At 45.3% G+C, this 22,313-nt stretch overlaps 2 protein-coding genes across 9 annotated transcripts in view; both read left to right on the top strand.

The window, feature by feature from the left end:
* FBXW11 (F-box and WD repeat domain containing 11) overlaps nucleotides 1-22,313 on the top strand; it is a 510,738-nt gene that overhangs the window by 336,038 nt on the left and 152,387 nt on the right. The gene's annotated exons all lie outside the window — the stretch shown is intronic.
* On the top strand, nucleotides 12,685-15,133 carry LOC122928250. Its single transcript, XM_044280901.1, has 2 exons — nucleotides 12,685-13,154; nucleotides 14,456-15,133. The coding sequence occupies exons 1-2, from the start codon at nucleotides 13,141-13,143 to the stop codon at nucleotides 15,129-15,131; spliced, it is 690 nt and encodes a 229-aa protein (XP_044136836.1). The 5' UTR covers nucleotides 12,685-13,140; the 3' UTR covers nucleotides 15,132-15,133.

Below are 22,313 nucleotides of genomic sequence, written 5' to 3'. Positions count from 1 at the left end.
ACTGTTATCGGGGATACTGGCGATATATTATAACGAGACACACAAACATTCAATGACATAGATGAAATATGCCCGTGCAAAACCGCGTCCTTCTGCTAATAGATAGATATATATATATATATCTATCTATATATATATCTATCTATATATATATCTGTAAAATACATTGTTGAGTCGCGGCTGTTTTGTTATCAGCCACTATTGTCCATTGAGCCCATGATCGTAGTAGAATGCCCCCTTAGTGCCCCCTCAGAGTAGTTTTACCCCCTAGTGTACCCTTTATCCTTTACAGTAGAGGGCACCCTCTCCTGCAGGTGTTGTGTCAGAAAACCTTAAACTCGTCAGATTCCCTTACCCCACATGACTTCTGGGGGTGTGCGCCTCCGTGCAAGCGCAGTACTAGGGCGTGAGTAAGTTAAAATTACAGTGAGCGTTGACTCATGGACGCGTGCACGGACACCATGCTTGCGCTTTCAGGGGTAAGGAGATCTGACTGTCTTTTGTCTTGTTAAATCTCCATAACCTCACACTGCGCACGCGCGAATTGTAAAATCTCCTTACACTTACTACAGAGCAGGAGCGCGGCCGTCAAGTCGCAAATGGCTACAACACTAAAGTCTTGTCGCCATCTGCAAATTTCAAGGCGCATTGGTGACCGTTTTGGTCGCCATCTGGAGCCCTGAACTGTTTGTTAAACTGTGTGACTGGTACTGTCACTTTGTGCTGGAAATCTAATAAGCCTTATTTCTAACTACTGAGAAGTCATAAACACTTATTTAAGCCACATTCTTATCAGTAAGGTAAGGATTGAGCTTTAATGAGTGTTTATAATGTGAGAGAGCACAGATAAGAAGTCTCAGATGATGGAAATGACAAAAATCCACAGGCAGCTAGTAGAGCAATATCAGCTCATGTTGTTTTTTTTTTGTTTTGTTTTTTAGCTCAAAATAAGTATAATGCAATAATAAAAAAAAAATTGCCCCCAAAGATGTACATAGCCTTTAACATCTTATGGACACAGGGCGTACAGGTACGCCCTGTGTATTTCTGCCGGCGGGCGGTGATCGGAACGGAGTGCCTGCTGAAATCATGCTGAGGGAGGTCCTGTGACCCCATCCCCCCCCCCCTTCCCCCATCGTTGTATCGGCGATCGCAGCTAACATCAATTCAGACCTGCAGTTTGCTGCGTTTCCGGGTAATTTGGGTCTCCGGTGACCCAATAACCCGGAATAGGATGGTGATCGGTGGTGGGATAATACACCACCAATCACCATCCTTAGATCCTGAGAGGTGGCTGTGACATCTCCTCTCAGGATCTCATCCTATTGGCTGGACGGGTGCGATTAACTTCCCCAAGGTCTGCTCTCCTCCTCCACACTGCTTCCGTGGTGCCATCTGGCACTCAAGGTATGACAGGTTTAGGGAAAGGTTAGATTAGGCAGGGAGACTGAAGGATAGTTTAGGGGGGAAAAAATGTTTTTGTTTTTTTTTAGTTTTTGTTTATTTGTGCTTCACCCTGATCTGGTGTCTGAGGTCCACAGCACACTCAGCTGTGCGACCCTAGACCTCCCAGGGGTGCTGCAGCTTGCCTCCCCTCCCACACACCCATACATTTTTATTTTTTTGTGTGTGTGTGCGTGCGCTGACTGTGTCCGGCACCCTTAGCATCCGGCCACTGTTAGCGCATTGCCCACCCCACCGCTGATCAGAGAGTTTGAATCGTTATTATATTTTTATTTATTTTTCAAATTTTTAGGGCTTTTATTTTTTTTATTTTTTTATTTTTTCTGTTAGATTTAGGGTAGGGTATAAGTGAACGTGAACACCTGTCCTGCCCCCCCCCCCCCCCCCAACAGATGCACACCAAGGGTCCATTCCCACGTACGCAATTTCGTTCAGCATTTTGCGGAACGGAATTGCAGACCCATTCATTTCTATGGGGCAGTTCTCTGGAATTGCAAATCCGCACAATTCCGATCCCCAAAAAATAGAAAATGTCCTATTCTTGTCCACAATTGCAGACAATAATAGGCATTTTCTATTAAGTGTCCGTGTTTTGCGGATCCACACACAGATGTGTGAATGGTGTATTACTATACAGGGGCGGCTGCATGAAGCGCACGGCGTCATAGCAACCCACGACGCCGTGCGCTCCAGCAGTCAGCAGGAATCCCGGCAGGGTTTTCACGGCCCGCTCTCGGCCACAAACACGGCCGTGTGCATTCGGCCTTATATTAAGAGTTTAAATCACTCAGATTTCACAATTTTACATATATAAGCAATTAAACACATGATTTGCTATTTTTTTGTCATCTTGTCCGCCCCAAAAAATTGAATGACGATCAAAAAGTCTTACTACAAAAATGGTACCAATAAAAACTGCAGTTTGTTACGCAAAAAACAAGCCCTCATACAGCTTTTCAACAGATGGTTCCTCAAAAACGGAACGGATACAGGACATGATAAATTAAATGGTGGCGTTAAAAAAATGCATCTTGTCCTGCAAAAAATAAGCCCTCATATAACTATGTGAACAGATAAATTAAAAAGTAATGTTATTGGAATGTGGAGAGAAAAATCCAAAATGTTAAATGGAAATAGGCCCTTTAAGGGGGTAAATAACGGACACATGCCGTTTACGTACAGGTAATGTTCGGAAGGTGTTAAAAAACAGGTGCTATACAGGGTCAGGGCAAAGGATAGATAGAAGTAAGCACTCGCCTCTTGACAGCCAAGGGGGATGCAAAAATGCTTTGCTGCCTTGGTTCTGCAGCTGCGAGTTTGCACACCTCTGTCACCAAAGATTGGTTCACACTTACTGCTTCACCCCTACCCTGTGCTGTGCTATCTACCAGCACACAAGGTCAGCTTGCTTGCAGTCTTGCTATTTTCCTAATAAGACAGCTGTCAGTATCTCCTTTGTGCCCTATGGATGCTACAATTATGAGATTTGCTTGAACACAGCATAGGTAGGGCGCAGGGTACAAGAATTAGTGAATGACCGTCTTAGCTGGCTTGCAAGGGGAAAAAAATCACATCATGGCATCATCGGTAGGGTGTACAGGGCGGGAAGAAACGAGGAGCCAGTGAATCTTCCTGGTGGGCCAACCTCTTCCATTGTAGTTACCTCTGCTGTGTTAGCTGCCAGCAGAGGAAGTAGTTTGGAATGAGGTCCCTCCCACCGGTCCATTTCTTCACAGAAGACTGGTTCTTACTACTTTCCTGTTCTAGAGCTCCTGGCTGTCCTTCTCCAGCGGCTGAGTTTCTTGGCTGTTTTAACTTTATGCACTTGCTTGCATCAGAGAAGGGGAGGGGAGGGTCACTGCAGACAGGGGAGAGAAAACATAGAACCAGCACCCTGTCCTCTGCCAACTCCCTGGATGTCCCTGTGGCTCCCTTTCTGATGTCCTAGGCTGTCTGCATGATATCCAGACCTCAGCTATTTCAGGTAAGTGTAATATAAGTGTATGCATAAAGCGCTTATTATGTGTAATGATCATGTATTTATTTTTGTGTACATTTCTTACATGGATAATGCATGTATACAATGTGTAAATACTGTTTAGTAAGAATGAAAATGTATATTTAAATTGTGTTTGTATTATACATATATGGCCGAGTTCACATTACTGTTGTTTATTTCCATTGTTCTGCTCCATTAACGGAAGTGTCAGATGACATGAACAGAGCTGAATACACTCCATTGACTATATCCTATTGTTTTACTGGAATAAAAAAGGTCCTCCATGCAAGATTGTTTTGACCAGTCTTTTTGACACGATCTGTAATAGAGGCCCTGATCAAAGCCTCCAATGCAGATGCGAACAAACCCTAACATATATGCATGTTCACATCTGCATTGGAGGCTGTGTTCGGAGCCTCTGTCACAGGTTGTCTCAAAAAGACTGAACAAAACAGTCTTGAATGCAGGACTTTGCATTACATCATTGTTGGTAGGGCACTGCATGACCAGCATGGGTAAAAGAAGCGATCAGGTCATCATTTCGCACAGGGGAGAAGCAGGGAATAACATGCCGTCTCTGTGTGGGTAATTCAGCTACTTAGCACTTTCCTTTCATACTGATGGTACCACTCTTTGGTCTGTCTGTTAAAAGGTTTGTCCGAGTTATTATTTTTTGTTCTTTGTATGTTTCCAACTAGGCAAATGTAAGGACTTTACAATTCACTTACTTTATCTCCAGTTGCTGCTTTCTCAGATTTGACTGATGGTCACATGACCTGTGATGTCAGCTTCTGTCCCTGCTCTGATGAGATTTGGTGTCACTGTGCTGGCCACAGACCCCTGCACTCGCTGAGCAGCTGGCAATCTACCTTGTGTTTCCCTCTCACTGGATTATTCAGGAAAGATTGACCCATTCAGCAGCACAGTCTCAGGGCTGAAAGGGTTTCTGTCATCAGAATTAACCCTATTAACCACTTCAACCCCGCTAGCTGAAACCCCCTTCATGACCAGAGCACTTTTTACACTTCGGCACTACACTACTTTCACCGTTTATCGCTCGGTCATGCAACTTACCACCCAAATGAATTTTACCTCCTTTTCTTCTCGCTAATAGAGCTTTCATTGGGTGGTATTTTATTGCTGCTGACATTTTTACTTTTTTTGTTATTAATCGAAATGTAACGATTTTTTTGCAAAAAAGTGACATTTTTCACTTTCAGCTGTAAAATTTTGCAAAAAAAACGACATCCATATATAAATTTTTCGCAAAATTTATAGTTCTACATGTCTTTGATTAAAAAAAAATGTTTGGGCAAAAAAAAAAATGGTTTGGGTAAAAGTTATAGCGTTTACAAACTATGGTACAAAAATGTGAATTTCCGCTTTTTGAAGCGGCTCTGACTTTCTGAGCACCTGTCATGATTCCTGAGGTTCTACAATGCCCAGACAGTAGAAAACCCCCACAAATGACCCCATTTCGGAAAGTAGACACCCTAAGGTATTCGCTGATGGGCATAGTGAGTTCATAGAACTTTTTATTTTTTGTCACAAGTTAGCGGAAAATGATGATGATTTTTTATTTTTATTTTTTTCTTACAAAGTCTCATATTCCACTAACTTGCGACAAAAAAATAAAAATTCTAGGAACTCTCCATGCCCCTCACGGAATACCTTTGGGTGTCTTCTTTCCAAAATGGGGTCACTTGTGGGGTAGTTATACTGCCCTGGCAATTTAGGGGCCCAAATGTGTGAGAAGAACTTTGCAATCGAAATGTGTAAAAAATGACCGGTGAAATCCGAAAGGTGCACTTTGGAATATGTGCCCCTTTGCCCACCTTGGCTGCAAAAAAGTGTCACACATCTGGTATCGCCGTACTCAGGAGAAGTTGGGGAATGTATTTTGGCGTGCCATTTTACATATAACCATGCTGGGTGAGAGAAATATCTTGGCAAAAGACAACTTTTCCTATTTTTTTTATACAAAGTTGGCATTTGACCAAGATATTTTTCTCACCCAGCATGGGTATATGTAAAATGACAACGCAAAACACATTCCCCAACTTCTCCTGAGTACGGCGATACCAGATGTGTGACACTTTTTTGCAGCCAAGGTGGGCAAAGGGGCACATATTCCAAAGTGCACCTTTCGGATTTCGCAGGCCATTTTTTACACATTTTGATTGCAAGGTACTTCTTACACATTTGGGCCCCTAAATTGCCAGGGCAGTATAACTACGCCACAAGTGACCCCATTTTGGAAAGAAGACACCCCAAGGTATTCCGTGAGGGGCACGGCGAGTTCCTAGAATTTTTTATTTTTTGTCGCAAGTTAGTGGAATATGAGACTTTGTAAGGAAAAAAGAAAAAAAAAACGAAAAATCATCATTTTCCGCTAACTTGTGACAAAAAATAAAAAATTCTAGGAACTCGCCGTGCCCCTCACGGAATACCTTGGGGTGTCTTCTTTCCAAAATGGGGTCACTTGTGGCGTAGTTATACTGCCCTGGCAATTTAGGGGCCCAAATGTGTAAGAAGTACCTTGCAATCAAAATCTGTAAAAAATGGCCTGTGAAATCCGAAAGGTGCACTTTGGAATATGTGCCCCTTTGCCCACCTTGGCTGCAAAAAAGTGTCACACATCTGGTATCGCGCAAAGGGGCCCAAATTCCTTTTAGGAGGGCATTTTTAGACATTTGGATCCCAGACTTCTTCTCACACTTTCAGGCCCCTAAAAAGCCAGGGCAGTATAAATACCCCACATGTGACCCCACTTTGGAAAGAAGACACCCCAAGGTATTCAATGAGGGGCCTGGCGAGTTCCTAGAATTTTTTTATTTTTTTTGCATAAGTTAGCGGATATTGATTTTTTTTTGTTTTTTTCTCACAAAGTCTCACTTTCCGCTAACTTAGGACAAAAATTTAAATCTTTCATGGACTCAATATGCCCCTCAGCGAATACCTTGGGGTGTCTTCTTTCCGAAATGGGGTCACATGTGGGGTATTTATACTGCCCTGGCTTTTTAGGGGCCCTAAAGCGTGAGAAGAAGTCTGGAATATAAATGTCTAAAAATGTTTACGCATTTGGATTCCGTGAGGGGTATGGTGAGTTCATGTGAGATTTTATTTTTTGACACAAGTTAGTGGAATATGAGACTTAGTAAGAAAAAACAAAAACAAACAAAAAATTTCCGCTAACTTGTGCCCAAAAAAATGTCTGAATGGAGCCTTACCGGGGGGGTGATCAATGACAGGGGGGTGATCACCCATATAGACTCCCTGATCACCCCCCTGTCATTGATCATCCCCCTGTAAGGCTCCATTCAGACGTCCGTATAATTTTTACGGATCCATGGATCGGATCCGCAAAACACATGCGGACGTCTGAATGGAGCCTTACAGGGGGGTGATCAATGACAGGGGGGGGTGATCACCCATATAGACTCCCTGATCACCCCCCTGTCACTGATCACCCCCCCTGTAAGGCTCCATTCAGACGTCCGCATGATTTTTACGGATCCATGGATACATGGATCGGATCCACAAAACACATGCGGACGTCTGAATGGAGCCTTACAGGGGGGTGATCAATGACAGGGGGTGATCAGGGTGATCACCCCCCTGTCACTGATCACCCCCCCTGTAAGGCTCCATTCAGACGTCCGTATGATTTTTACGGATACATGGATCGGATCCGCAAAACACATGCGGACGTCTGAATGGAGCCTTACAGGGGGGTTATCAATGACAGGGGGCGATCAGGGTGATCACCCCCCTGTCACTGATCACCCCCCCTGTAAGGCTCCATTCAGACATCCGCATGATTTTTACGGATACATGGATACATGGATCGGATCCACAAAACACATGCGGACGTCTGAATGGAGCCTTACAGGGGGGTTATCAATGACAGGGGGTGATCAGGATGATCACCCCCCTGTCACTGATCACCCCCCCTGTAAGGCTCCATTCAGACGTCCGTATGATTTTTACGGATCCATGGATACATGGATCGGATCCACAAAACACATGCGGACGTCTGAATGGAGCCTTACAGGGGGGTGATCAATGACAGGGGGTGATCAGGGAGTGTATATGGGTGATCACCCGCCTGTCATTGATCACCCCCCTGTAAGGCTCCATTCAGACGTCCGCATGTGTTTTGCGGATCCGATCCATGTATCCATGGATCCGTAAAAATCATGCGGACGTCAGAATGGAGCCTTACAGGGGGGTGATCAATGACAGGGGGGTGATCAATGACAGGGGTGTGATCAATGACAGGGGGTGATCAGGGAGTGTATATGGGTGATCACCCGCCTGTCATTGATCACCCCCCTGTAAGGCTCCATTCAGACGTCCGCATGTGTTTTGCGGATCCGATCCATGCATCCGTGGATCCGTAAAAATCATACGGACGTCTGAACAGAGCCTGACAGGGGGGTGATCAGGGAGTTTATATGGGGTGATCATGGGTGATCAGGGGTTCATAAAGGGTTAATAAGTGACGGGGGGGGGGGGTGTAGTGTTTGGTGCGACTTTACTGACCTACCGGTGTCCTCCGGTGGTCGATCCTAGCAAAAGGGACCACCAGAGGACCAGGTAGGAGGTATATTAGACGCTGTTATGAAAACAGCGTCTAATATACCTGTTAGGGGTTAAAAAATTCGGATCTCCAGCCTGCCAGCGAGCGATCGCCGCTGGCAGGCTGGAGATCTACTCGCTTACCTTCCGTTCCTGTGAGCGCGCGCGCCTGTGTGCGCGCGTTCACAGGAAATCCCGGCCCTCGCGAGATGACGCATATATGCGTGACTCTGCGCAGGGCCGCCACCTCCGGACCGCACATCTGCGTTAGGCGGTCCGGAGGTGGTTAAACTGGCTGACATTAGCGATGTGCTAATGTCAGCAGACCCTAACTGTTTACTGGTTACTGCACAATAAAAAAAAAGTTTAGTGGGGTGACAGAAGCCCTTTAACTTTGAAATGCCAATTAGCCTCTAGGAGCAAGGGGGTATTGCTCCTGCTCCTAGAGGCTCCGTTCTTTTATCTCAAGTCACGCCCTGCCGTCCTTAATTGACAGGGCCAGGCAGCGTTAGTCTCCTTTTGTAGGCCTTGTGTGCTGGCACTGCGCAGGCGGGAGATTTATTCAGAGCACAGGGCCGGCAGGAGAAGTCTAACTCTGACCCTGTCAATCAAGGACGGCAGAGCGTGACTTGCGATGGGAGAACGGAGTCTCTAGGAGCAGGAGCAATGCCCCCTGCTCCTAGAGGCTAATTTGCATATAATCTAAGTTAAAATTGTGCAGTAACCGGGGCATCTATGAGCATAAAAATACTACAGTTAGGGTCTGCTGACATTAGCACATCGCTAATGTCTGCCAGTTTAATATGGTTAATTCTGGTGACATAAACCCTTGAAGGCATTACTGAGTAGCTGCAGGCAGTGAGGAGACAAATTCTGGGCACAGGAGCTGACAGACAAGAGGATTTCTGCTGAGCGTTGCGCAAGAACAGGTAGGGGGAAGATCCTGTGTGTATCAACAGTGTCATTGTACAGCTGGGACTTGTAGTCCTACACATATAACATGCTGCTGAATCTCCCAGCAGGAAGACATGTTACTCAGGGCATCACTTGTATTCACTCCCTTTGCAGAGCAGGGTGAGGGGCACAAATAGTCATGAGGAAAACCTCACGATTGTTATTGCAGGAAAACAAAGATTTTTTGCCTAAAACTTGCTTAGGCTACTTTCACGTTCCATCATGGATCTGCAAAACGGATCCGATACAATAATACAACTGCATGCATCCGTCATGACCGGATCCGTTTGTATTATCTGTAACATAGCCAAGACGGATCTGTCATGAACTCCATTGAAAGTCAATGGGACATGGATCCGTTTTCTATTGTGCCAGATTGTGTCATAGAAAACGGATCCATGACCGTTGACTTACATTGTGTGTCAGAACGGATCAGTTTGGCTCAGTTTCGTCAGACGGACACAAAAAAACGCTGCAACCAGCGTTTTGGTGTCCGGCTCCGGAGCGGAATGGTGACTGAAAAGGAGACAAACTGATGCGTTTTTAAGCGGATCCATTTCCATTCAGAATGCATTAGGGCAAAACTAATCTGTTTTGGACGACTTGTGAGAGCCCATAACAGATCTCACAAATGGAAAGCGAAAACCCGAGTGTGAAAGTAGCCTTAGCTTAGTTATATTCCTGCCCATCAGATAAAGGGTCCATTCACACGTACATATGTGTTTTGCATATCCGCAAAACACGGACACCTGCAATGTGCGTTCCGCATTTTGCGAACCACACATCGCCGGCACTCGCATAGAAAATGCCTTTTCTTGTCCGCAATTGCGAACAAGAATAGGACATGATAATTGTAATAGTAGGGGCTGAGCACTCACCACTTGGACCATAGAAACAGAACACTTCAAAATAAAGAGGTAGCTAGGTAGTTAATGGTTTAAAAAAAAGCACTGTCTGTGCAAAAAATCTTAAAACGCTAAGCAATACACGAAAATGCTATAAAAATATATGGTAGCTACTTCATCATGTTACTTGTGAGAACAGGAAAAAGAAAAAATGGGAGATGGTTTTCTTGTATAAAAACACATACAATGGGTGTTCAACATAAAAATGTATAAAAGGACGAAAATGTTGTTAGATATAATCTTCATGCAGTTGCATGCATAGGCGATGTGAGATATATAAAAATGTTCATATATTTGTAACCAGTAGAAGAGGTAGAACGATTGTAATAGGTAATCTGCATAAGATTACATGCATAGGTGATGTAAAGAATAGAAATATTCATATACTATCCCAGGGGTTGCCAACATTACAGACACAAAGAGCCAGAAAGAAATAATTGGATGACTGCCAGGAGCCACAAGCTATCCGTTTACACAAATATGCGTGCACACGACAGTATTGGGGTACTTTCACACTTGCGTTTTTCTTTTCCGGCATAGAGTTCCGTCACAGGAGCTCTATACCGGAAAAAAACTGATCAGTTTTATCCCCATGCATTCTGAATGGAGAGTAATCCGTTCAGTTTGCATCAGGATGTCTTCAGTTCAGTCGTTTTGACTGATCAAGGCAAAAGAGAAAACCGCAGCATGCTACGGTTTTCTCTCCGGCCCAAAAAACCGAATACATGCCTGAACGGATCCGGCATTTTTTCCCATAGGAATGTATTAGCGCCGGATTCAGAATACCGGAATGCCGGATCCGTCGTTCCGGCATGCGCATGCGCAGATCGGCTAAAATGTGAAAAATGTACAAGACGGATCCGTCCTTGCAATGCATTTGTGAGACGGATCCGCATCCGGATCCGTCTCACAAATGCTTTCAGTCAGCGGCAGATCGGCGGATCCGGCGGCCAGTTCCGACGACGGAACTGGCCGCCGGATCACACTGCCGCAAGTGTGAAAGTAGCCTTACTGCAGCTGAGTGATCAAACATTTAAAAGTGCATTTAAACCACCTTTCCTACCTGTAGTGTAGACAGATTTTGTGAGACTGCTGACAATCTTTGTTTTTCCCAATATGTTTCAAGATTGCTCAGACGACCGCCCCTATGCTCAGACGACCGCCCCTATGCTCAGACGACCGCCCCTATGCTCAGACGACCGCCCCTATGCTCAGACGACCGCCCCTATGCTCAGACGACCGCCCCTATGCTCAGACGACCGCCCCTATGCTCAGACACACTTAGTGTGCTGGGCAGTGGCACCTGTGAAAAAAAAGGAAGAGCAGCAGTGGCAGAGAGACTGAGGCCAGCAGCTGCCATTTCAGTCAGATTAGAGCCAAAGCTGCAGAGTGGCTGTAATCAGACTAAAATGGCTGCTGCTGGCCTCAGTGAGTCTCTCTGCCACTGCTGCTCTGATTGAGTGCCCACTGCCCTGCCCTGCTGTCCACCATTAACATTCATTAAAGTTTACTATGGAGCTGGAAGCAGGTCCTCCTTGCTTGCCGCCCCCATAGACCCAGCCCATGGTCTGATTAATCTGTCTGCTGGGCTGGGGGCGGGCATTAGGTCACACGCAAACACACTCACAGATGGGGGTGTGGGGCCATGGGCGGGCACATCGGTGGCTGGTGGCGGGGTTAAGCACTGCAGCTTTGCCTTCTCTGCCGGAGGAGAAGGCAGAGCTGCAGTGAGTGACTGAGTCATGTGCTCACTCTCAGTGCTCTGAATCCTCCACTCTTCCGCCTCGATCCAGCCTTCCACTGCTTCACTGACGCACTGAAGAAAGGAGAGTAATCCCTGTACTATCCGATCCAGAAGTTGTGGATTATTAGGCATCTAAAAAATCCTCTCAATCATTCCTCACATATGCAGGTCCGGTTATATTTGCTCCTGTGAGTGGAGAACAGCAATATTAGATGATGGACTCATACCCTCCAATGTAATTTCTTTTTCACGGATATTTGCCTACCTCACATGCAGAACTAATCATTGCACACAGGGGTCAGTATTGGGCCCTATTCGCTTCAATATATTTATTAATGATCTTGTAGAAGGCTTGCATAGTAAAATATAAATGTTTGCAGATGACACTAAACTGTGTAAAGTAATTAACACAGAAGAGGACAGTATACTACTACAGAGGGATCTGGATAGATTTGAGGCTTGGGCTTATAAGTGGCAGATGAGGTTTAAAGGGTTTCTACCACTAAGGCCTCCTGCACACGACCGTTGTGTGCACCCGTGGCCGTTGGCCCGTGTAACGTTTTTTTCTGCGGCCCCATTGACTTTCAATGGGTCCGTTGAAAACTCGGCTACTGCACCGTTTTGTCACCCGCGTCCGTGACCCGTGTTTCTTGCCCGTCAAAAAATATAACCTGTCCTATTTTTTTCACGGCTAACGGGTCGCGGCCCCATTCAAGTGAATGGGGCCGTGAAAAACGCGGTTGCACACCCGTTTGTCATCCGCGTCCGCGCCCGCTCCGCGCCCGTTTTATTTCTTCTTATGGCATGGGCAAATTGTCTAGCCAAACTTGTGGCAATAAATTGAAAAAAAAAAAAAGACAGGAAGTTTTAGGTGACAGGATATGCAAATTTCTTGACATCTGTGGTAAACAGCTTGTGTGAGGAGAAGCAGCCATTTCAGGAGGATTGATCATCTCATCCACCATGCCTCGCTGGGATGTAGAAAAATTGATTAGTCTCGTCCAGGAGAGGCCCGAGCTGTGGGATACCCGGCAAAATGCCTACAGTGACCGTTTGAAAAAAGACGCTTCGTGGGAGAAGGTGGCACGGAGCATGCGCAGAAGTGAATGGGCCAAGGCTGATAGCCGAGGCCGGGCCGCATTAGGTAAGTGTTATCACTGTAGTTGTGCTGTCCTTGCCCTCTGTGTGGCCCTAATATATAGTTTGAATGTCCCAGAGGTGACAATAGTGTTTTCAGGGTGGTCCAGCCTCCTTTTGCCTAAAGGCCTGTACATGGTTTTTTAATGTGGCGTCTATTTTTCCCCTTTCTTAATTTTTTACCTCACAATTGTCTTCTATGTCATTTTTAAACAGTGAAACAAACGAAAACCCGCTGGGCGAGCTGCCGGGACCAGTTCCGCCGGGAGCTGACCAGCAAAGGCCGGAGTGGGGAGGGCTCATCGACCAAACGGGCCTATATCTATACGGCCCAGTTGCAGTTTCTGCGGCCAGTAATGGAACTGAGGCCGTAAGTATTTTTTACGTTCTTTTCAAACGGTGTCATATTTTCACACTTACGTTTTTTTAAGGCAAGCTAAAGTGTTTCTGAAACTAAATGGATACAGTTTTGTTGTTCTATTGAAGACCTATACTTTCTGTAGGGCAGCCATGTCAAAACTGACTACATCCAGCTCTTTAACAACTGAAACTCCCAGCATGATAGAATAGCTGAAAGCTACTCGGTCCTGCTTGGAGTTGTAGTTGGGCATCAGCTGGAGGGCAACAGTTTGTCCATGCCTTGTGTTGGTTGCCTACATCATTTTAGTGGTGTAGTCAAACCAGGGGCAACCGCTTATGAGATGAATGATGAGACGACACGTGAAGTGTGCAGATGGCGGCTCCTTTCTCTGTTTTGTTTGTGTTGAAGCAATTTTTGTTCCTTCCTGGAACATAGATGATTCCACTTTGAACCAGAAAAGCAAATACAGATGACACTTGCGCACTGCACGAATTATTTCCTCATACAGTAGTTCATCGTGTATGTCGGCTCCTAGTCACACCCCAATGGTTAAAAAAGCTTTCCAAAACCCACCCGTTTTAATGGGAGCCCGGAGTAGGGTTTTTTTTTCTCACTTTTTGGGCGGCATGAGATTTGTCCCATAACGACATATTCTCACATTTTGGAATGTTAGGGAAATGTGTACCCTTTATGTACTGGGATAGTAATTTATATAGCTGAAAAGGTTTTGCACCAAACCCCACATGGTTTCCTTACATTGCTCCTCTAAACTGTCAATCACCACATCCTAGGCTAAAGTGTGAAGCTGAGGTTGCAACTACGCAAGAGCAGCACGATTACAACTAGTACTCTCACCATGGTCAAGTGTGGCCTTGTACATGTTGTTTCTCTGAAAATGAGGTTCTACTAGGTTCAAATGACAATTTGTATCTTTACATGTTGGTAGCGGGGCACATACAGATGATTTGGCCTCATTTTCAGCACTGGTTTTGGTCCTTGAATGAGGACTCCTCTTCAGAGGCTGGACAGCTCCAAGCAGCAAACAATGTTTGCACATTTTCCGAAACAATAGGCCTTTACAAGACTTATCCCATTAATAGATCCAAATGCCATTCAAAAGGGATTTCCACATTTCACATTGAAGCAGTTAGTCGTTGTGTAATTTCAAATCTCTGATGGTATGCTGCCACTCCATATATATATATAGTATTTGCACGGTTGCTTTGCACAGAATGAAATCTATGTGCTTTTGAAATGTTGAAATCAAATGACCTAATGTGTTTTTTTTTTGTTTTTTTATAAAAAAACAGTACTGTGGACAGTCTGGATCCCTCACAAGATTCGGACACGTCGGCCAGTGAACCACCTGCAAGATTTTCGCCCCAGGGAACTCCGTCGCCAACACCGGCTGAGGACCCTGAGGACTCCACGCTGGCCGAGGAACCCGTACCACCTTCCAGTCCACCACGGGTGGTCCAGACCCAGCCCAGACGGCGCCGCCAACTCCCTCCCTCTACCTCTGTGCCAGAGAGTCGGGAGGCTATTGATGCCCGCCTCATAGAATTTCTGGCCCAGAGGAGGAGTGAAGGAGTTGAGGAGAAGACTTTACGGGGCTTAGGACAGCTATTGAGGCATGTCACTCCTTTAGAGCACCATGAGTGCCTTGCCTCCTTAGCTGTAGTTTTAAAAATGTTTGCGCTTCCTAACCATGGGGACCTTCTTGGGAAGCTTAATGCGATGAAAGTGGACCTGGAGAATGCGCAACAGCAGCAAAGTGCCGGGCCATTTGAAGGTGCGCCACAAGCAGCACAAGGTCCAGGATACCACCCACAACCCCACTATGGACTCCCCCAGGGCCCAATGCATCAAGTGGGTCAGCCCCTTTACCCGGGCAGTTTTGCATCTGGGTTACCTCAACAGGCCAATATCAGGCCACGGTCCTCGTTTCCACCAGGATCTTTTACTCAGGACCTTCTTAATTTGTAAGACAGTTTATTGTTTTGTTTGTTTGTCCTTAATGTTGGGGCCATTGGCTTCCTGTTTATTAAGTTTGGCTCAATCGAAAACATAAATGTTGTTTGAGCCAAAAAGTAGTCGACTGTTTTTTTAGTGTGCACGCTACATAAAACATTTACTTTGACCTATTTCAATTGAAAAAAGAAACACCACACACTTTTCCGCACTAAACATCACTTTATTTGGGTGAGCAACATCTTTATTTGGGGATATGGTCATGATGAGGTATTAGAAAATTTTTTGGACTACACTAAAAAAAAAGGAAAAGATGTTAAAGTCTATTTAGATTTAGACCAAAACATCAATTATATCACGTTAGATGCATATTTAAATGTGTGCGGTCCAAAAAATCTCAGCCCGCAAGCCCACGTCAAGGGTCCTCATTATCTTGCGAGTCCCTACACTCAACTACAATCCTAAATTTCAGGAATCTATCTAGAAAATAACAAAAAACTAAAGAGCCCAGAAGATTTCAAAAACTGCCACGAATAGCATCCCTCTGCCACGGCACGGACCCCTCTGGACTTGAAAAGTAGTCTGCATAGAGTTCCCGAACTGCAATGCCTGCAGTCCCAGGTCGTCTATGCAGGGTCCTTTCCAAATCCAAATCTGAAGTCGTAGGAAGATCTTCCATGTCAACAGAAGAGGAAGCCTCGTGAATCCTGGTGAAATTGTGGAGAACAACACAAGCTTGAATCACCAGGGTAGCATTCTCCGGAGCCATCTGTATGGATGACAAAAACACCCTCCACTTGCTAGAGAGTATTCCGAAAGCGCACTCCACATACCGACGGGCACGAGTCAACCGGTAGTTGAAGATACGCCTCCTGACATCCAAACCACGCTTTGGAAAGGGCCGCATAACATGTGGAGTCAATGCAAACCCTTCATCCGCCACGATGACAAATGGCGCCGGCGGACCTGCATATCCGGGCAGTCTTCTGGACTCGGGCAGGGCAAGCTGGTTGGCACGAAGCCGCTCACCCATTCTAGAAGCACTAAAGATGCGAGCATCCGCAGTACTTCCATAGGCCCCGATATCTACCATTATAAACCGGTAGTTACTGTCAGCAACAGCCATCAGCACTACCGAGAAAAACTGTTTATAATTGAAGAAACGGCTCCCTGAGTGTGGCGGCTTCTTCACACGGATGTGCTTGCCATCCATTGCCCCGATGCAGTTAGGAAACTGCGCGGAATCTTGGAAACCCTCTGCGATCCTAAGCCAATCCTCCACCTTGGGCTGCGGCATCACCGTCTCTCGGAGTTGCTGCCACATGACATGGCAAGTGTGTCGTACAATACTCGAGATTGTCGAGGCTCCTAACAGAAACTCAAAATGCAGTGATGCAAATGAGTTCCCAGTTGCAAGGAATCTGTGGAGACAAAAAAAAAAACCCCAGTAAACTGCGAATATAAGTGAAAACAGATACAAGATTCAAGCATAATGTAGTATACACACCAGGATTGTAAACACCCTATGTCTAGTGGTGGGGAACCTATGGGACGGGTGCCAGAGGCGGTACTCAAGGCCCACTGTGTGGGCACCCACACCCATTGTAAAGACTATATGGTTTACAAAGATCCCCCCTTGATTTTACAAACCATTCATCAGAACAGGGCACACTATGCTTATTGCCGGCAGCAGTGATTGGAAGCCGGAAAAGGAGTATCTGAGCAAAACACTAACAGCTATTGGTCTGTGGCCAGTACTACCAGAACTAAGTAACATAAACTGTGTTTTGCCCCTTTCTAATTGCAGAGAGTGTAGTGGCGCGTCCAAATATTGGGAACATTAGGCATGCTGAAAAGGTTAGCTGGACATCTCAGGGGTTCACAGCAGCACAATCCTACGAAATAAGGGAACTGATTGGTATATAGACTTTGCTCCGGGTGGGACACGCAGATAGAGATCCTGACTGAGGGACCGAATTCTTTAAGTAGAAAAAGCCTTATTACAAAAAAAGCCCGGAATTCAAGATAAAGTTGACAATAATCACTCAGACAGGCAGGTCACAGCTTGCTGTAACATGGCTGACTGACTGAATCAAACGACATTTTAAACAAACTACTGGCGAGTGCTGAGGATTCATGGATTGTCTGGAGGCCGATAGCTAAACACACGTTTGAAACGTGCACAAACGCGAACCAACGGCCAAAATATTGGCATGTTAGGTGCCAGGGATTAACGGGATAACAAAACAGCCACAAACAAATGAAAGGAAAAAAAAAATGGAGAAAGAAACATAGGTTTGGCAAACATTAGCACATGTCTAACAGCAGCCATTTTGGAGCACATGGTCCCCCTGACACAAGCAGTGCACATTACTGGTGAAACATTACAAGTACTATACTGCTTACCTCAACGTGACGATGAGCCTTTCCTCTGGAGTAATGCTGCGCCTCATATTGGTGTCCATAAAGGTAAGGACAGTACGTAGAGACGACAGCAAGCGATCAAATGTACCCACTGTCATCCGACAGAAGGAATAGAACTTCGCAGGATGCAGGCGCAGATCTTCATAGAGGGTATGGAAGTGTCCTTTCCGGGACCGTTGGGAAACTATCGGATGGACCCAAAATCGTCGCCTTCTACGCGGTTCCTCAGACAACAAAGGAGGGCGCGGACCACATTGCCGACCAATGAGCCAATCCACAACGAACTCTTCCTCTGTATCAGACATGATGAAACAGCAAAGAGAAGCAGCCAAAATAACCTCTGTACTCTGCAAAGACTACAGAAAATGGCCACAAATGCATACTCAGGTGCCCTTGATTTATACCAGTATCCTGGGTGGAGTTATTAAAAATCCTTTTTTTTTTTTCAAAATGCCAAAATTTCCAACGGTCCGCAAAAAAAACGGCCACACGGAAGCACAACGGAAGCAAAAACGGGCACGGATCACGGAACAACGGAACCACTTTTTGCGGCCCGTTAAAAAATACTGTCGTGTGCAGGAGGCCTTAGGCGTCACATATTTGGCTGTCAGACACTAGCGATCTGCTAGTGTCTGCTCTGGCCAACCATCCTAATATAATTGCTTTTGGGACGGTGGTTTGGCTAAAAAAACTACTTTTATTAATATGCTAATGAGCCTCTAGGTGCTATGGGGGCGTCATTAGCACCTAGAGGCTCCGTCTACCTTTAGAAACTGCCGCCCCCAGCGCGTCCCTCCAGCCCGCCCATCTCCTCCTGAATGCGATCCTCGTATGTATTCTGCGCATGCGCAGTAAATGTCTGACAGCTTCCCTGCTCAGACATCTCCACTGCGCCTGTTCCTCGGAGCACTATGGCATCATCGCGCAGGCGCAGTGGAGATGTCTGAGCAAGGAAGCGGTCAGACATTCACTGCGCATGCGCAGAATACATACGAGGATCGCATTCAGGAGGAGATGGGCGGGCTGGAGGGACGCGCTCGGCGGCGGCAGTTTCTGAAGGTAGACGGAGCCTCTAGGTGCTAATGACGCCCCCATAGCACCTAGAGGCTCATTAGCATATTAATAAAAGTAGTTTTTTTTAGCCAAACCACCGTCCCAAAAGCAATTATATTAGGATGGTTGGGCAGAGCAGACACTAGCGGATCGCTAGTGTCTGACAGCCAAATATGTGACACCTAAGTGGTAGAAACCCTTTAACACTGACAAATGTAAGGTTATGCACATGGGAAGGAATAATGCAAATCACCCGTACATACTAAATGGTAAAACACTGGGTAACACTGACATGGAAAAGGATCTAGGAATTTTAATAAACAGCAAACTAAGTTTCAAAAACCAGTGTCAGGCAGCTGCTGCCAAGGCCAATAAGATAATGGGTCAGCAAGGCAGACATAGCAGAGCTGGAGAGGGTCCAGAGGAGGGGCATTAAAGTAATAACTGGAATGGGGAAACTACAGTACCCTGAAAGATTATCAAAATTAGGGTCATTCACTTTAGAAAAAAGACGACTGAGGGGAGATCTAATTACTATGTATAAATATATCAGGGGTCAGTACAGAGAGCTATTTATCCCCGTGACTGTGACCAGGGGACATCCTCTGCGTCTGGAGGAAAGAAGGTTTGTACACAAACATAGAAGAGGATTCTTTACGGTAAGAGCAGTGAGACTATGGAACTCTCTGCCTGAGGAGGTGGTGATGGTGAGTTCACTAAAAGAGTTCAAGAGGGCCCTGGATGTATTTCTGGAGTGTAATAATAGCTACCAGAGGGGTCGTTGATCCAGGGAGTTATTCTGATTGGAGTCGGGAAGGAATTTTTTATTCCCCTAAAGTGGGGAAAATTGGCTTCTACCTCACAGTTGTTGTTTTTTTTGCCTTCCTCTGGATCAACTTGCAGGATCACAGGCCGAACTGGATGGACAAATGGATTTTTTCGGTCTTATGTACTATGTTACACCCATCTCCCATTTTTTCTTTTTCCTTCTCACAAGTAACAATTTTTTTGCACAGACTGCTTTTTTTAACCATTAAATACCTAGCTACCTCTTTACTTTCTGTTTCTATGGTCCAAGTGGTGAGTGCTCAGCCCCTACTATTATTATATACTTTTTTGACAGGGTGAGTCATTTAGGCTTTGTAGCACCCAATCCTGAATTAGTGGTGGGTGAGCCACCATATCTTTTAAAGAATGGGACATGTTCTATTTTTGTGTGTATTGGAAGTGCGGATCCTCATATTGAAAATGAATGGGTCCACTCCTGTTCCGCAATATTGCGGAACGGATACAGACCTATTTTGCGGACATGTGAATGGACCCTTACAGTGCTATATAATTTATTTATTTTTTCATAACTCTGACAACCCCTTTAACTTACAGCATCACTGAATAGATCATGATCGCTTCAATCAGTATGAGAGTGTTCAGGTGGTAATTGGTGAACAGCTGGGAGACATTCATAATGAGGTTGACATCTTTATAGCTAGCTATGTTATATAGTTCCACAACGGTGATTCCCAGGCCATTTTGTTTCAGGAACTCAAAGTGGTCAGCTGTTCCTTTGAACAGGAAACTGCTGCAGAAGGAGGCACAATTGGCCCTTTGTTTGAGTATCCTGACCACCTCAATGAGCACATTTCATATGTTTGCTTTATTGAGTAGTTACTCAATACCAGGCATGCTAAACCTGCGAACCTCCAGCTGTTGCAAAACTAAAACTCCCAGCATTCTTGGACAGCCTACAGCAGGCATCCTCAAACTGCAGCCCTCCAGCTGTTTTAAAACTACAACTCCCACAATGCCCTGCTGTAGGCTGATACCTGTAGGCTGTTCGGGCATGCTGGGAGTTGTAGTTTTGCAACAGCTGGAGGGCCGCAGTTTGAGGATGCCTGGCCTACAGCTATCAACCTACAGCAGGGCATTGTGGGAGTTGTAGTTTTGGAGGGCTGCAGGTTGAGCATCCCTGCTCTATACAATGTGGTGAGAAAGAAGAGATGGAGAAGGTGGCTGTCTATATGTCTTCCTTATGTGTCATCTTTTACAGAGAATTCATCAGTTATAGATACACCTGTATATTCCCTCTTTCCCAGCTTTGCCGTGTGGGAATCTGATATAATATGACAGTGCTGTGCCCTGTATGATTGGTTTATCGTAGACAACGTTATATCCTGATGTATATTTAGATTTGCTAATTGCCATCACAACTGACATTGATCCATGCTCAGTGTTGTAACTTATAATCTAAGGGTACTTTCACACTTGCGTCAAAGTTTTGCGGTATTGAGTTCCGTCCTAGGGGTTCAATACCAGAAAAAAAGTATCAGTTTTATGCTAATGCATTCTGAATAGGAAGCAATCTATTCAGGATGCATTAGGATGTCTTCAGTTCAGTCCTTTTACAGTATTTGGTCGGAGAAAAAACAGCAGTGTGCTGCATTTTTCTTTCCGGCCAAAAATCCTGAACACTTGCCGGAATGCTAGATACCGTATTTTTGTTTCCATTGGAATGTATTTCTGACGGATAAAAATTGCCGCATTGACGGATCCGGTCTGCGCATGCGCAGACCTTTAAAGATGTAAAAAAATTAAAATACTGGATCTGTTTTTCCAGGTGACACCGGAGAGATGGTTTCGGTATTGTAATGCATTTGTGAGACGCATCCGCATTCGGATCTGTCTACAAATGGTTTCCGTTCGCATACAGATTGCCGGATCCGTGACGGAACAGCCTGCCGGAATCCAGCAACTCAAGTGTGAAAGTACCCTAATAGAGTACCATATGTTCCTACCCACTTATCTTTATTTATCTCCAATAGGTGTTGACTAGAGCTAAGCAAATTTCTAAAAAGTTTGTTTCGGATATTTCGGCAAATTTCCCCAAAAGATTTTATACAGATTTATTCATGATGAATCACGTTAAAAACTGCTATTTCCTGGCTGCAACATTAACACAAGGGTAAAAGGGCAATAGTATCAGGCCAAGTCTGCAACTATTGATCAAATTAAGTGTAAAAAATTGTGACCACCCTAAAAGTGTGTAGAGAAGTGTATTGCTTCAGCAAACGGCCTCGGGGTCTAACCTTTTCGGGTTATCTGTTTTTGGCCTTATGCACACGACCGTTTTTTTTTTGAGGTCCGCAAAAACGGGGTCCGTAGGTCCGTGATCCGTGACCGTTTTTTCGTCCGTGGGTCTTCCTTGCTTTTTGGAGGATCCACGGACATGAAAAATGAAAAAAAAATCTAAGTCAAGTTTGCCATTGAAATGATAGGAAAAAACGGACACGGATCACGGACACGGATCACGGACGCGGATGACAATCTTGTGTGCATCCGTGATTTTTCACGGACCCATTGACTTGAATGGGTCCGTGAACCGTTGGCAGTGAAAAAAATAGGACAGGTCATAATTTTTTCACAGCCAGGAAACACGGATCATGGATGCGGCTGCCAAACGGTGCATTTTCTGATTTTTCCACGGACCCATTGAAAGTCAATGGGTCCGCGAAAAAAAACGGAAAACGGCACAACGGCCACGGATGCACACAACGGTCGTGTGCATGAGGCCTTTATGTGGGGTTTTTAAGCCTGTGAAGCGTGCTTTCTTCCCCTGTGCAGCATACTAGACCACACTTTAATCCCAGAAGCAATGATGGATGCAAGTACTTAAATGTAAACTAAATACACCCCAAAACTGGTTGTATCAGACCACACTGTGAA

This window comes from Bufo gargarizans, chromosome 2, assembly GCF_014858855.1.
Source record: "Bufo gargarizans isolate SCDJY-AF-19 chromosome 2, ASM1485885v1, whole genome shotgun sequence".
Taxonomy (NCBI): Eukaryota; Metazoa; Chordata; class Amphibia; order Anura; family Bufonidae; genus Bufo; species Bufo gargarizans.
This window is presented reverse-complemented; position numbering and strand designations above follow the sequence as displayed.